Raw genomic sequence first — 15,335 nt, 5'->3', positions numbered from 1 at the left:
ATATTAGATATTCAGAAAGGTCCAATAAAAAGAAATGTTCACACAACTTTGTTTACAAATTATACATTTAATATACACATTTGTCTGTAGCACCAGTCTGGCATATTGGATAACTGAGCTCTGTGCTCATCTGTACAGCACCAGTCTGTAACGATGAGTCAAAGGAGTCTGTGGGACTGGAAATGTTAATGCATCATTAATGTGATGTCTGGAGACAAACAGTCACACCAAAACTGATAAGTGTAAACATAGCTGCAGTCCATACACACCGTCAGCTTGTAAACCAGCTGCTGCATAAATATACATAATGCCAAAAAGTTGCAGCATTTTGTCAGACGACTGTAGTCTTAAAATGACTCACTTGAGTCGTGCCAAATCTGAGACACCATGAAGCAAGACAACAAGAAATGCTGGCACCCTCACTTAGTCCCTGTGTTTTTTTTTTCTGAAGACTCTCAGAATGCAAGATGCAGGGATGAGTCAACAGAAGCTGTGTGTGTGTGTGTGTGTGTGTGTGTGTGTGTGTGTGTGTGTGTGTCTTCATTTCTCGGCCTATGAGAATGGGGACCCATACTAATGCTCCTTCCACAGACAGTAGAGTTAACCACAAATCAGTGGGGATGAAAGAGAGTGACACAGATGGAATAAGAAAGTAGAGGAAGAACAGCTGGAACAGAGACAAAGTGAAAAAACAGAGAAGAAGAAAAATGCTAAGGGAGGATGCGATGAGGATGAAGAAACAGGGCAGGGGGTGTGGGTGGTGGGGGTGGGAGAGGACTTACGGGTCTGAGCGAAGCCACTGAAGAATAATGCCTGTTGTACAGTACAGGACCGAACCTTGTCTCCGTGGTAACCGGCTGAGAATTAAGAGGAGAAAAAAAAAGACTTTACATTTCCCAAATGACACAAATTAAGACGAGTATCAAGTGCAGACAAAGGTTATATGAGTGAGTCTCAGGTCTCTGTGTTAATGTTCATACATTTCCATATGAGACTGTAAAAGACCCTATTGTCATTCCTGCCTCCTTTTCCATTTTAGGTTTCCAGACACACTGCACTTTGCACAAGCATTAGTGAAGAAAACTTTCTCCGTTAAACAGAAATCATGAAACAGCGTCTCATTTATTTTAATCCAAAACCAAGCAGAAACTGCCTCTCATCTGACACATCTGAAAAACACATTTCACTGACAACTGAACCACATTAGAGGCTGATGCAAGTTTCAGATTTCCAAAAGAACTTGGCCTCATTTCAAGATACACAACACTAATAAAATAAAAATTAAAATCATTTGAAGCACTTTTTGAAAGAGGGTTGCAAAATATTTCACAACATCGACACACAATTTAAACCATAGAAAATAAACAGTCGGCCTAATTAAACCTCGCTGGCAATAGCAATAACAGAACAGCATATAGAGAATATATAACAGCTGAGGAGAAGTTTGCCATGGGCCAGGTGCGATGGCAGGGTTAAAACTGCTGAGGGGCCTCAGGGTGAATAGGAGCTGCTGGGCCTCCATTAAACGCTCATTCCTCACACGCTCTGTGGAGTTTATACAGTTTTTCAACACTGCAATACTACCTGGTGGCAGGTTTGCTGTGTGGTTATTCTATTAATCACAAGTTAATTTAGTAATATGCCGCATGTAAGCACAAACTTGCAACTATGTTTTATCACAGGGACCCTTTTTTCAGACACAGGCTTCAGGTCAGGAAGCTTTGGGATTTTGCAACCTGGACCCAATTTTCCCATGTTAAGTAAGTGATGGAGACAACAAGTTTTGAAATATTTCTAGTACTGAGAGACACTGCAGCGGCAAAACAGGCTGCAATGTAATCCCTACTGGCAATTGTGCACTGTCAATTAACGTCCATTAAAGAGCTTATTTTTGCCACTGACAGGCTCTGTTTGTTGTCTGAAGTTTCGGAAAGGACCCTACAGAGAAATGAAATGTGTATCGTTATCTTTCATTGGTCTGTTTGTTATTGTGATAAAGCCTTGCTCAAGGAGAAGTCTTGTTCTGGTGATGGAAATAAACACTACTGGGTAACATCAGAAGGTGCCATGACAAAATTAAAGCAAGTTATATCAGCCTGTGACTTCAATTTTTCACCTTGACTTTCGGTGTGATTTTGAATCCAGCCCTCACTGGGTTGATAACTTTGGTTTCCATTGACTGTTATGTCATTTTCTTCTCAACAAAGTACACAGTGTACATCAGTACAGACTTTCAACTTGAAAAATCAAAATCTGATGTGTGATTTAAGTATTCCCTTCATTTTTTTCAGCAGCGTGTTAATGTAACAGGGTCAATTATGTAAGGGGAATAGAGGTTTTATTCCCCTGAAGGGAGTTGTTTTCCCAGTATTCACCGGCTCATTATACATTATCCCGCTTATTACACGGCTAATTATCAGTTAAATAAATAATGTTGTCTGCCTCCGCAAAGTGCATTAAAACCGACCGGACTCGACAACTTTTGGTGAAAGTTTTGTACTCACCCAGGCTTAGTGGACTGAACGGAGGCATAAAACTCGCGTAAAATGTCATTAAGCATGACTGCGAGTGTGTATTCAAATCCGTGCTCTTTTGTGTTTGGCAGAGAAAGTCCGTATTCTTATTCTTCAGCGGCATCCCATTCCTCAAAATCCTTGTAGCTACTCTCCAAATAAGTTAAAAGAAATGTTAAAATCAGCCACTTCTGTTTGTTTTTTCCCTTTGAAGTTGTTTGACAGCTGCATTGTTGTAGGACAGCGTCCCTAGCAACGCTGGGCTACATAGCAACTGTGTAATGACCGTTGCTACTAGCAACGGTCATTACACAGTAATATCAGACCGCTGAATGCCGCGACTGACCAATCAGAATACAGCATTTAATAGAGCCGTGTAATAAGTAAGGGATAATGTATAATGAGCCAGTGAATACTGGGAAAATAACTTCCGACAGGGGAATAGAACCCCGACGCGCAGCTGAGGTCGGCCGCTGTCTTCAGTGGGGTCAGAGGCGTGCAGCTTGGACGGCTTAAAAACCCGGAGCCAAGCTGGTCTGCCGCTCTCCTCCACAGGACCAGAGCCATCTATCTTGTATGATTATGGTGCACAGAGTTGCACCATACGTCCAGCTTGGACGGCTCTGAAGCCCGGAGCTGAGCCAGTCAGTCACTATCCTCAGTCGGGCAAGAGGCGTCCAGCTTGGACGGCTTAAAAACCCAGAACTGAGCTGGTCGGCCCCTCTCCTCCACAGGACCAGAGGCATTTGTCCCAGATTGTTTTGGTGCACAGAGTTACACTATATGGCCACTCATCTCTGTGACACCAGAGGAGTCCATTTTGGACGGCTCTGCAGCCCAGAGCTGAGCCGGTCGGCCACTGTCTTCAGTGGGGTCAGAGGCATGCAGCTTGGACGGCTTAAAAACCCGGAGCCAAGCTGGTCTGCCGCTCTCTTCCACAGGACCAGAGGCATCTATCCTGTATGATTATGGTGCACAGAGTTGCACCATACGGCCACTCTTCTCCGTGACACCAGAGGCGTCCAGCTTGGACGGCTCTGAAGCCCGGAGCTGAGCTAGTCGGTCGCTATCCTCAGTCGGGCAAAAGGGCGTCCAGCTTGGACGGCTTAAAAACCCAGAACTGATCTAGTCTGCCCCTCTCCTCCACAGGACCAGAGGCATTTGTCCCAGATTGTTTTGGTGCACAGAGTTACACCATACAGCCACTCATCTCCGTGACACCAGAGGCTTCCACCTTGGACGGCTCTGAGGCCCGGAGCTGAGCTGGTCGGCTGCTGTCCTCAGCAGAGCCAGAGGCGTTCAGCTTGGACGGCTTTAAAACCCAGAGCCGAGCTGGTCTGCTGCTCTCCTCCGTAGGACCACAGGCATGTATCCCGGATTATTTTGGTGAACAGAGTTGCTCTGTCTGAATTTGTGCTGTTATACGTCAATAGAGGCGTTGTGGGCCCTAATTCCTCCTGGTGCAGGACAATGGTCGGCCTTGTGGCCTGAGTGTGTAGGAAGTTCCTGGATGATGCAGGCATTGATACCATTAACTGGCTCTCTGTTTCCCCTGACCTGCATCCAACTGAGCACCTATGGGACGTTATGTATCGGTGCAGCCAATGCCGCTAAGTACCACCACCGACTGTCCAGGAGGAGATCCTCCATGACACCATCCGCCATTGATTTGGAATTTGGTTTCCACTAACTGTTGTAATGTCAATTAGTTCTCAATAAATTACACAATGTACATCAGTAAAGATTTTCAACTTAAATAATTTGTTCATCAAGATCTGATGTGTGATTTAAGTGTCCCTTTAATTTCTTTTGAGCAATGTATGGATAGTGGCTGAAAATCTTGGCCTGTGCAGCTCATAAGAAATAAAGACATCTAGGTAGGTGTTAATTCAGCACAGTACTTCAGTGATCAGTACAACTAGATACATTGTGAAATTCAACCAAAGAAGTTTTAAAGTTTGTCTCATTTTTTAAATTTATTTTTTAATTATTATGAATCGAATCAATGTTAATCACTCTAAACACAGTTGCTTTGTGTTTATTATAACTGCCCATTCTTTGTTGCACTTCACCAGCACCAGTCAGAGCACATTTAATTCAGTAACTGCCTGCACTGACTGAGTTGTGCAGTTCTGACTGGCTCCCTGCAAATGTAACTGCAGTTGCCAAAGTCTAGGTTCAATGTCTGCTGGCGAATTTGTATTCAGCTTTTAAAGAAGCTGATTACCCACCGAGAGACCAACATACGAAGTGTTTACTTTTTTTAAATTAGCTGTTATGTGGGGGAGCTGGCACATCAATAAAAGTTTAACAAAGCTTGAGACACAAATTACCAGCTTTTGCATAAACCCACTGAGACACCCATGGTCTCCATCAGTGACAGTGACACTAAGCAGTGACAGCAAAGCAACGAGCTTACAGAGATGCCTTCCTAAACTGTCTATACTTTATTAAAGTTCTTTGATAGAAAACCATGCTTTAGTAACTGCTTTCTCCCTTCAGGAGAGCTACAAATCACAGTAACTTGATACCATTAAAGAAAAAATACAGCACGACATAGAAAAAATGTGTGCATTTTTTTTAACTTTTCATCCCCTGTCTCAGTCTCCCTGAGTTGCCTCTTTTCCTCTCCTCTTACTGCATCCATTTCATCCTCTCTCATACTCCATACTCTATTGCATATAGTTCACTTTAGATTGCTGCACTCTCTTATCTCCTGTAACTGTCTGCTCCCTCGGTCTGCACACCGCTCAAGTGCATCTCTCCCCAGATTCGTCCACTTCTTTCAATGTGCATGGTCTCAGATGAACGTTCCCATCTACTACATCTCCTATCCTACAAAAAAACTAGTTCCCTGTGGAATTAATTTATCCCACCTAGTTAACTTCTCCATCTTAATTTTATTACATCCACCAAAACCTTCCTTTGAAAAGTCTTGCACAGTTTCAGTACAGGGATGGATCAATCATCAGTGAATCCTCAATGAGAATTCATAGTTTCAATGGAATATGAGGTCCCTTTAGCGTTTGTATTCATCTGTTGGGGGCTGTGTATTATGTATCACAAAAGACCAAATCACAATTTTTATTCACAATAACTACTGGGTAGAAAACCCTCATGTCACGTACATAAAATAAAACATTGCTAACCTTAACTGGTTAGTTTTTAGCCACCTAGAAAAAGGCCCACAAAAAGAAATCAATATCCGAGAAATGAAACTATTAGAACATTTTTGCCACTTTATCTGGCCATCAAACAGCCTTTTCAAAAGGTAAAATACAGCCATTTTGCTTAGTAGAAAAAAAAACGGAAAAAAAAAAAACACTGGAGTTACTGGTCTACCATGGCCTCTAATTGTTACCATGTAAGGTAAAGTGGAGCAAACATTCAATTATAGCGTGCGCTTACACTGATATTGATTTTTTTTTTTTAAGTTGCCAAATACATTTTGCCGCAGCCCCCCTCCATAGCAGTATGTTGTTTAGCTTCCATGCCGGTAGATTTGATTTATCAAAGATGATAGCAAAGCATCAAAGTACAGAAAATAAGCATAAAAAAACACAGCAGAAATGTCAGAGGGATCAGACCACAGTGTTTAACTATACATCTTTAAATGTTACAGTCACAGTTAAATATGACAACAGAAATTAACAACCAATTTTACAATCGCCAGTTGCTGACCGAGAAGTGATAGTTGTTAGCATGACATCAAGGTGATTTGGTCTATATAGGGGTTACAATTCAATACATTCCAATATATTGAGATTTTTTAAAATCTTATTTGAGGAGCTCTATGATTCTGCCTGTTAAATAGGCCTCTATTTCTAGAGCCTCGTATTCTACCAAACACTTGCGGTACCTTTGGAACCAAAAGTAATCCTTCAGACATGGTACCTAGATCCTATCATTTCCACCGCAAACAGTACTCTTACAGTAAATGTGGACAGGGTTGTTGTCACTCACTGCTCCGTCCAGCTCTCACTGTATTACCTAATTACAAGTGACACAGATTGACACAGTCTGCGTCTTGTCCACAGAATGAGGCTGCACGCTGACATTTTCAGAACAAAATAAAACAGGCTGCAGTGAGAGTCTCTCTCCATGGGATATTTAAAATTAGTGGGTTTGTACATTCAGTCCTTCTGAAGCTCGAGGGTTTAGTGTTGCCATAGCCCACAGGAACGACACTCGGACACGCTTTTTTTTTTTTGAGGATAAGGATATATGCTGTTCACATAACCAGGTCGAAATTAATATATATATATAAACACTTGAAAATCCACTCATTACTGAAAGTGCATGTCATATAAAACGGTCAGAGTTGTTAAAGTTAAATTTATGGTGCCAAACGTTCCACCTTAAAAGTCGCTGGCAGTCGGCCCAGTGAAGTTTTTTTGTTTTTTTCCAGACCACAGCTGCTTCCATTTTATAGTTACAGTTTACTAATAAAACTCTCCACAGTATGAACAGTGGTTACATGAGCCTCAAAACCAGCCACAACTCAGCCCTGAGCAGAGTGACCGTCTGCTATTGACCAATCAACAGACTGCAATGTTCACAGCTCCACCTTTTAGTACCAGATCTGTGTGCTAGGTACCCCAACAGAGGGGGGACCAAACATGGGAACGAATGTTTCCATTGGTACCATCCACAACTTTTTGCAGTGGAAACGGAAAAAAAGGGTATCACACTGGAGTGTAAGAGTCAAATGCCTGAAGATAGATTACAACACTTAAGGATCTAGCAGTCAGGGTTCAAACAGAACACAAAATAAACCACTGCCACCAATTTTTGCATGTAAATTATTAATTAAAAGTCAGTGCAGTGTTTCTGATGCAGTATTACAAACCATAAAATCGCGATACTCAAGTGTAAAGATATATTCTCACATCTCTATCATCTGTGATCACATGCTGATTAGCCATTGTATCATGAGCAGTGCCTGAGACTCAGCAACCCAAACAACAGTGACTTTTCACTATCAGAGTACTTCATTTTATGCAACATATGTGTGAAGAGACTTCCTTACCTCTGCAGGCGGATTTGGTAACCACAAGAATTTCCATTCCCAACACTTTCTGCCCTCTCTGCTGCTACACGCTCCGCTACCTGAAAAGAAGTACACACACACAAAAACACCTCAGAACACAATCAGCGCTGTGAAAAAAACAGCTATGTAACTTACAAGACAGATGCAGAAAATCACATATACACATCATAAACATCACAACACACACATAAGCAACCACATCTATCATCAGTTGGCACACTGTCACATATTTTCCAACACAATTGCACTCTAAAAACCAGGAGAGTACATACCGAGATGGCACTGATGCGACGAGGCTGCGTGCACACCACACGACACATGGAGCCCATGCCTCTATTGATGTAGTCATCTAGGATGAACTGGGTGACCTGAGTGGTCTTTCCACACCCTGTTTCCCCACTCACCACCAGGACACGGTTCGAGTTGATCAGCTCCACCAGCTCCTGAGAAAGATGGGAGCAGGTGAGAGGAAGGATTATGAGACGAGGAGTACAAACAGAGTGATAATAGAGGATACCGCTAACAAGACTGCAAATTCAAAAATCAGCAATTCAACTTCAGCAGAAATGGTTTGATTAATGATGAGGAGGAGAGTATGTGCTTATGAATTTCAGTCAAATCAAAAACCCACCTCTTTTTTCCCATAAGACGGTAGCTTTTCCCTGAATTTCTGAAGACAAAAAAAAAAAAAAATTATTTGTAAACACTGAATAAATCAATGAAGTGAAGAGCAGACGTTCCATCTTTACAACATGTTATAAAGTGTCAACACTCACTCTGTGGAATATGATGAAACATTTCACATTATTTTGCATTTACAGGGAATATTATGAAGATATTTTTGTATTTGCTAGATATTAATTCACCATATTGTCCAGCCTTACTCTGTATTAGGCTCATGTATTAAACTATTTAGGTCTATAAACATAAACACCTGTTCACCTGTAAATCTCAGAGCAGCCTGCACAGCAACAAATATTTGCAAACCAACTGCCATGTGTTATTAATTATTAAGACACATATTCTCTGCCCTGCAACATCTCCAGATATCATTTTGTTGTACTGTTATCTATACTCTATACTTCATTGCTTTATGAACCCAGTCTCCCTTAAAGAGATCACCCTGCGACTTTTTGAATAGGATGACATGGGTCTTATCTAAAGAAAAAATATAAGTTAGGTTGTACATCAAACCAACAAAATTCTCTGGTGTGAATGATCAGAGAAATGCCCTACAAAGCCTTAAACAATAAAAGGTATGTTAGAAGATTTCTGCTGTATATAGAAAACTTGATACTGATCATTGTACTCACCAGCATTTCTCTGTACTTTGGATCTGATTTCTTGCTCTCCAAATCTCTCTTTAAACGCTCATCCAGTGAACTGTCTCTGACTACTTCCTGAAATAAGAACTCCACGTCCTTGTCCTTCCTTCTCAGTTTCTCTTTCTCTTCCTTTTCCTGCTCTTCTTCTTCATCCCACGTGTCTGGAGGCTCATCCTTAACAGCTGCCTGAGAGAAGTAACTAAACAAAAACACAAAAAAGTGTGTTAATATTATCAATATCGTGAATCACCAGACAATACTGGTTGTTCTGTTATTGTGGCAATGGAGCACAATCAAATATTAAACTATATTTTTGGAGCATCAGATTTGCTTTCAAAGTTACCGTTGTGATTTGTGAGTTGCTTTCTTCTGGCCTGGAGTGACTTCTTCCTCCTCTTCCTCAGATTTGAGCTCAACCTTCAGCTTTTCCTCTTCAGGCAAATCCCCATCAAAGTAACTGTATGCACAAATTAGAGTCGAACTTGTGTCAGCAGCCGCAGCTGAAAGAATAATTGACACTCCAGGCACATTGATCCTATCTAGGTTGCCCATTTTCTTTACTGTAAGCTCAAAATTACGCAGTGCAAGTCGAAAGCAGAAAAGCTATGCAGGCTGTTCTTACCAATGACCACTGCTATTGGCAGCCGCCCGCCAGCTGTCAGACGTGGAGGGTCTCGCATCCCTGCTGTCCCTCCTTGGACCAGGCTCATTTTGGACAGAGTTAAGCAGCTTGGTAATGTGCTGCTCCCTGGCCTCATCCATCTGGACCACTGCCCGCTGCACAAACATGGAGAGAGAAAAGTTCAGCCCTAACCTTAGTTAGCCAAACCAAAGGTGACACCGGGGCTTAAAGAGATGTTATTAGTGTTCTATTCATTCATTCATTATCCGTAACCGCTTATCCTGTTAAGGATCACCAGGCAGGGGGGCTGGAGCCTATCCCAGCTGACATTGGGCGAGAGGCAGGGTACACCCTGGACAGGTTGCCAGACTATCACAGGGCTGACACATAGAGACAGACGACCATTCACACTCACATTCACAGCTATGGGCTTCAGTTAGAAGGGCTAGTTTGAACCCTGAAACCCTTTTGCTGTGAGGTGACAATGATAAGCACTGCACCACTACCAGCAAATTTCATTTTATCACAATGAAAAATCCCACTGAATCCCTCTGAAACTGTGACATCTATGTAACTGTGACAAGCATTATTACATATTAATTTTAGTGTCAGCTGAAGGATTGCTTGCTCCTTTAGCTCCATATAATGTCTATTTTAACTTCAGTGCTATATATTTTAACTTTATTTGCTTTAAGGGTTGAAAATAATTCTCACCTCAGACTTAAGATCAGGGGTGTCAAACTCATTTTAGTTCATGGACCACATATAGCCGGGTCAGTGACGTGATGCTACTTTTTTTTGTGTTCATATGGTTTAGTCAAATTTAAAAGGATTAAAATTTGAAAACAAATGTAGGATTAACTTACAAACTTTAATTTTGTGTGGATCCAGTATAAAATTTCTGCTTTTAATACATTTTGAGAGAATATATTAGAGGACAATGGCAAAAAAGTCTAAGCGGTGTAACCATAAAAACTTGCACCAAATAATTAAACTTGCTTAAAAACACACAATAAAAATTCTCAATAAAACACCATATCAACTAGTTAGGCATGATCTTTAAATTATTACTTTTTTTATATTCAGTAAAGGTAATGGAATGCAATTGTTCTAAATATGAAATTTAATTTGGGGAATCATGAAAGTCAAGTAAACTACATGAAGTGTCAAGTGGTGTGACCACCATTTAAGAGGCTATATTGTAATATTGTAAAGAAGGCCATGTGACAGGAAATGGTATTACAGAGAAGGACCTCTGATGATCACAACTGCTGCATGACAAGGTTAGAATCTCTTAAAATTACTATTAAATTGATTTTTTTAGACTCTGGTCAGGTTTGGTAAGTTTACATGTCAAATGGTATGACCCTAGAAAAACATTAATAATTCATAAAAATCATTAAAATGAATATTTACTTTAAAAATTATGTTTGAAATCTTGAGACCAAGGCCATGTGCTTACACAGGTGTCCATGGCAATGCCTGTCAAATTTGATTTTAAAATGAAATGTCAAATGGTGTAACCGGTTAAGCCAATTTGACTCCTATTAAGAGCCTTTCTGTTATAGGCAATTATGTCAAATATCAACAGTTTATGATAGTAATTTGTTAGATATCAGTAGTTTATAATGCTAATTAAAGATGTATTATAAAAAAAACTTTTGAACTTGTACAGTAGCTTTAAAATACCTAAAAATCCAATAATTCATTTAAAGTAGAAATGTTACTCAAACATTAAAATTTCTGTCTGTAAAATACAATTATTTACATTTCTGCTATTTCATTACTAATGTATGATACATTTATAGAAAACTAAATTAATCAAACTAAATAAATAAAATCAATTTTCCCCATTAGATGCCAGTTTCTAGGAGGGCCAAGCCCTAAAGGTTTTCTTTTGGCTCCTCCCGCGCACTTTTTTTTCTCTTTTAAGTCATCGTTTTTTATATGTGTCAATACTGTATGTATTCTGTTTCTTCTTATTGACATCCTATACTCTTTTTCTTGTGTGCAAATAAAAAAAAACAACAAAAAAAAAACGAGGAAAAAGTGGCTTGTCATAGAGTGCTAATGCTAATGAATGCTAATGCTACAGCAAGGGCCAATTACGTCCTTACAAGTTGTTGTTGTCAGGTGACTTTTTCCCTTATCAGAATTTAAAACACAAAACATGAAACATGAATTAGATTTTAAAATTAAATGATTGTTGTTAGCAAAGAATTTACAGTAAAAGAAATTAGTTAATTGTTGTCAGCTGTTCCTTTTTCTGAACTTCCTCTCTCATTAAATTTTTATCAACCGTATTCACAATAGTAGACCAGTTCACCCTTATGAGTTGTTGTCAGGTGACTTTTTTCTTATCAGAACTTAAGATACAAAACATGAGTTAAATTTTAAAATGAAACATGATTGTAAAATGTTTTTTTTTTCAGCAAAGAATTTACAGTAGAAGAAATTAGCTCACTGTTGTCAGATGTTCTTTTTTCTGAACTGAAATAACATGAGAAAAACAAGTTCACTCAACCTTGTTGACTGTCATATTTGATTTTCAGTGTCAATTCCTTCACCAAGCAGTGGTGTTTGACTGTAGAAGGAACATGGTCAGGCAGTGTATCATATTTTTATGAAAAACACCAGTTACACCAATTGACACAACCCAGTGTCATTTGGTGTAACTGGTACTTTTCATAAAAATATGATTATATACAGGAAAATAAATGTGGAGTAAAATGTGGAATAAATGTAATCCACTTTTGCAGTGCAACACTGTGGGCCGAATTCACAAAGAATGAACTGCGGCTGCTGATAGCACCTTGAATTGCACTTCACTTGCACCCGCAGTTTGCTCCGTCTTAACGTCCTATTCACAAAGGATATTGCGCTAATGATATACCAGCGCAAACACGCTGAGGCTCATTTGCATAGAAAGGGGCCATTTTTGCGCCAAATATATCAATATTACGTCATTTAAATACGTGCAAATAACACCGGAGCACCGAGACGCAATCTGCTTGGCAGCGCAGTTAGTGGAGCATTTCAGCCTCTGCACATGCTTTGTGAATTAGACGGTATCTGTTTGCTCCATTTTTACCAGTTTAGCGGCCACAAAAGCCACGCAATCCTTTTGTGAATTCAGCCCTGTGTTTTTTTAACAAATTTTACATAATTTGTCACGCGTTATTTAGAAAAAAAGGGGTGTTTTTAGGAAATGCCCTGCTCAGTATTGCCAAAATGCATTAAAATTTAAATATAGAAATACTCCAAAAATATCTCATTTCAATTTAATGCTTTTGAAATAAAGTTTTTTTTTATAAGTCACTTAAATCTACTGTAGCTGGATAAAATATTTCGTGGTTACATCATTTGACATTTTCAGGAGCATTCAGCGTTACTTTTCATAAAAAATGGTGCAAATGTCATTTCAAATGACATAAAACCAACAAAAATACAGAATGTACATTTTAACAAATCTGAGGCATGCTTTGAAAACTATTTTTGAAGATATTTCTGAATTGCTCATCTTGCCAACCCTTATTTGTCACTGACCCAGCCCTATTTGATCTCAAGTGGGTCGGACCAGTAAAACCACTGCATTATAACCTATAAATATCAACCTCTTCAAATTTTTCTTTCATTCTCAAAAACGTTCATCCATTTACCAAACAAAGAGGACAGAAAAACTATGTGCAAATTCAACAGTATGTCTTAGTTTTTCCACACTCAGTCAGTCTGCTACTCATTTTCATAATGTGATTTTTTTTCATTATTTCCAACTAAAGAGGGTGCTATTGAAGAAGCATGTTAAGTCATCCCCTGCCTTACAATCTGAAGTGTTGTCAGTGCCATATCAGCAGGGTATTTATTGTTATTTCAGAGAACTGTATTCAGGTCAGAGTGGAAAAGCCTCTGAGGGTGTATTCTACATGAAGTATCTGCTCACTGTTTAACTTGATCCTGAAACCTCTTAGCCTTCATATGTGCATCAACAGTAGGTGTGCAAAGTCATCTAGAGGGCCAGATTGGACCCTTTGGCGGGCTGGTTCTGGCCCCGGGCTGTATGTTTGACACCCCTGCTTTCGATGGTCATTCAAAACCCACTAAATGTAATACACTTTCCCAGTTTTCCCACGGTGTGTTATTGTTGGGATGGACCACTTAAGCTCTGATGACATCATAACAACAAAACAGTTAGATGAAACAGAGCCAATCCTGCACATGCAATACACTTTGTATTGGCATATGCCCCACAGTTTGCAGGTTACAGCTGAGTTCAGAGGTCAGACATACTTTTAGCAGAGGTTAATACCTCAGTGATGAAGGATCTGTCACCTTCTATGTAGCCTAACTTTACTGTCTCATATCTGTGCTGAAGGTCCTCATCTCTGTTTCTAATAGTCTGACACCCTGCCCAGCTCAACACATGGTGCAACAGCATACAACCAAACACAATCCTTACCGATCTCCGGTCAGCCTGCTTCTTCCTCACGGCTCCATATCTCGCGTACCACAGACCAATCTCACGTCCCTTCAGGTGAGGAGGAGGACGGTCCCGTTGTCCACCTCCTCCTCCTCGGTCCTGGTCGAAGTCGGAGCTGTGTCCTCTCGACCCTCCTCCTCTGTCCCATCTCTCCCTGCTCCCATCCCTGTGCCCCCGACCTCCTCTCCTGCCTCTTCTCCCACCTCCACCGCCATATCCATAACTCATACCGCAGTCAGAAACAAGTGGTGGTAGCACCGGATGCTAACGTTCTAGCTTCTCACTAATGTTTGGGCGACTTTATGGACCAGGAAGTGAAGTTAAATAAACGAGGCTACACCTACGTAGCTACTGGCAGTCCATTTATTGATGAACACATACAATTCAAATGTTGTCTCACTATTTAACTCATACAGCAGCTACATTCAGAGGATGCTGTCGTCTCTCCGGCAGGTCGCACAGAATCGACGTCACAACTTTCAGCAGCTTGAAAATCCCGTAGCGCTCTGTGATTGGTTGTTCGCTCTTCCTGTCCCCGCCCCCACTTCTCCTCATTCATGTAGTTCGGAATCCTTACTACAAACATCAGGAGACGTGCTAGTACTCGTAATTTTGATATTTAATTATTCTCAGTCCACAAGTAAATATTAATATTTTGAAACCTTACTTAAAAGCATAACATTAGTCATCATTAAATGTCTATTTGGAATAACAGATAGGCATACACTGCTGAAAAAGTGAGTAATCCTCTTATAGTCTTCACTAGGACAGTCCCAACTCCTCGCTTCAAATGTTTTGTTAATTTAATTAATTTCAATTTACACACTTTAGTGTTGTGTTTGCTCATTAACTTCTTATTGAACAGGTCTCAGAGGGTCTGCGTTGACAGGACAGTGTCCAGGACCCATTTTTCCTCTACTGGGTCCCCTCAGTGATGTGTTCTTTCTTCTCTTTTATTATATTTATACAATATATATAAACAAATGTCAGGGTAATAACACATCAAGATTTATCCATAAGTATGCTGATGACTCTGCTATTGTAAGCTTTCTTCATGGATCAGAATATGATAATGGCCCAGTACTGGATGAATTTGTTAACTGGTGTGACCAGTCTGTCCTCCACATTAATGTGTCTAAGACCGATGAGATGTTTATTGATATGATTTTCAGAGGAAGCCCTGCCTTGCTGCTCCTTGTTTGATCAAGGGGGAGCCCGTGGCAGCCTTGCAGCAGTACAAGTATTTGGGCACTGTAGATGAGAAGTAGCATTTTAGTGTGAACACTGACGACATCTGTAAGAAGGCAAACCAACACCTGCTCTTTTTAAGGACGCTGACGAGTTTTGA

At 40.3% G+C, this 15,335-nt stretch overlaps 1 protein-coding gene across 1 annotated transcript in view; it reads right to left on the bottom strand.

The window, feature by feature from the left end:
* Positions 1-14,450, bottom strand: part of dhx36 (DEAH (Asp-Glu-Ala-His) box polypeptide 36) — a 35,651-nt gene extending 21,201 nt beyond the window's left edge. The window contains exons 1-8 of the mRNA XM_033630713.2: positions 13,967-14,450; positions 9,511-9,665; positions 9,232-9,345; positions 8,877-9,087; positions 8,195-8,233; positions 7,836-8,006; positions 7,543-7,622; positions 783-857 (exon numbers count right to left, since the gene is read on the bottom strand). Coding sequence (XP_033486604.1) covers positions 783-857; positions 7,543-7,622; positions 7,836-8,006; positions 8,195-8,233; positions 8,877-9,087; positions 9,232-9,345; positions 9,511-9,665; positions 13,967-14,215 — 1,094 coding nt within the window. The 5' untranslated portion in view covers positions 14,216-14,450. The remainder of the gene's footprint in view (positions 1-782; positions 858-7,542; positions 7,623-7,835; positions 8,007-8,194; positions 8,234-8,876; positions 9,088-9,231; positions 9,346-9,510; positions 9,666-13,966) is intronic.
* Positions 14,451-15,335: the final 885 nt, after the last annotated feature.

The sequence above is a fragment of the Epinephelus lanceolatus genome, chromosome 4, assembly GCF_041903045.1.
Source record: "Epinephelus lanceolatus isolate andai-2023 chromosome 4, ASM4190304v1, whole genome shotgun sequence".
In the NCBI taxonomy this organism is placed as follows: Eukaryota; Metazoa; Chordata; class Actinopteri; order Perciformes; family Serranidae; genus Epinephelus; species Epinephelus lanceolatus.
This window is presented reverse-complemented; position numbering and strand designations above follow the sequence as displayed.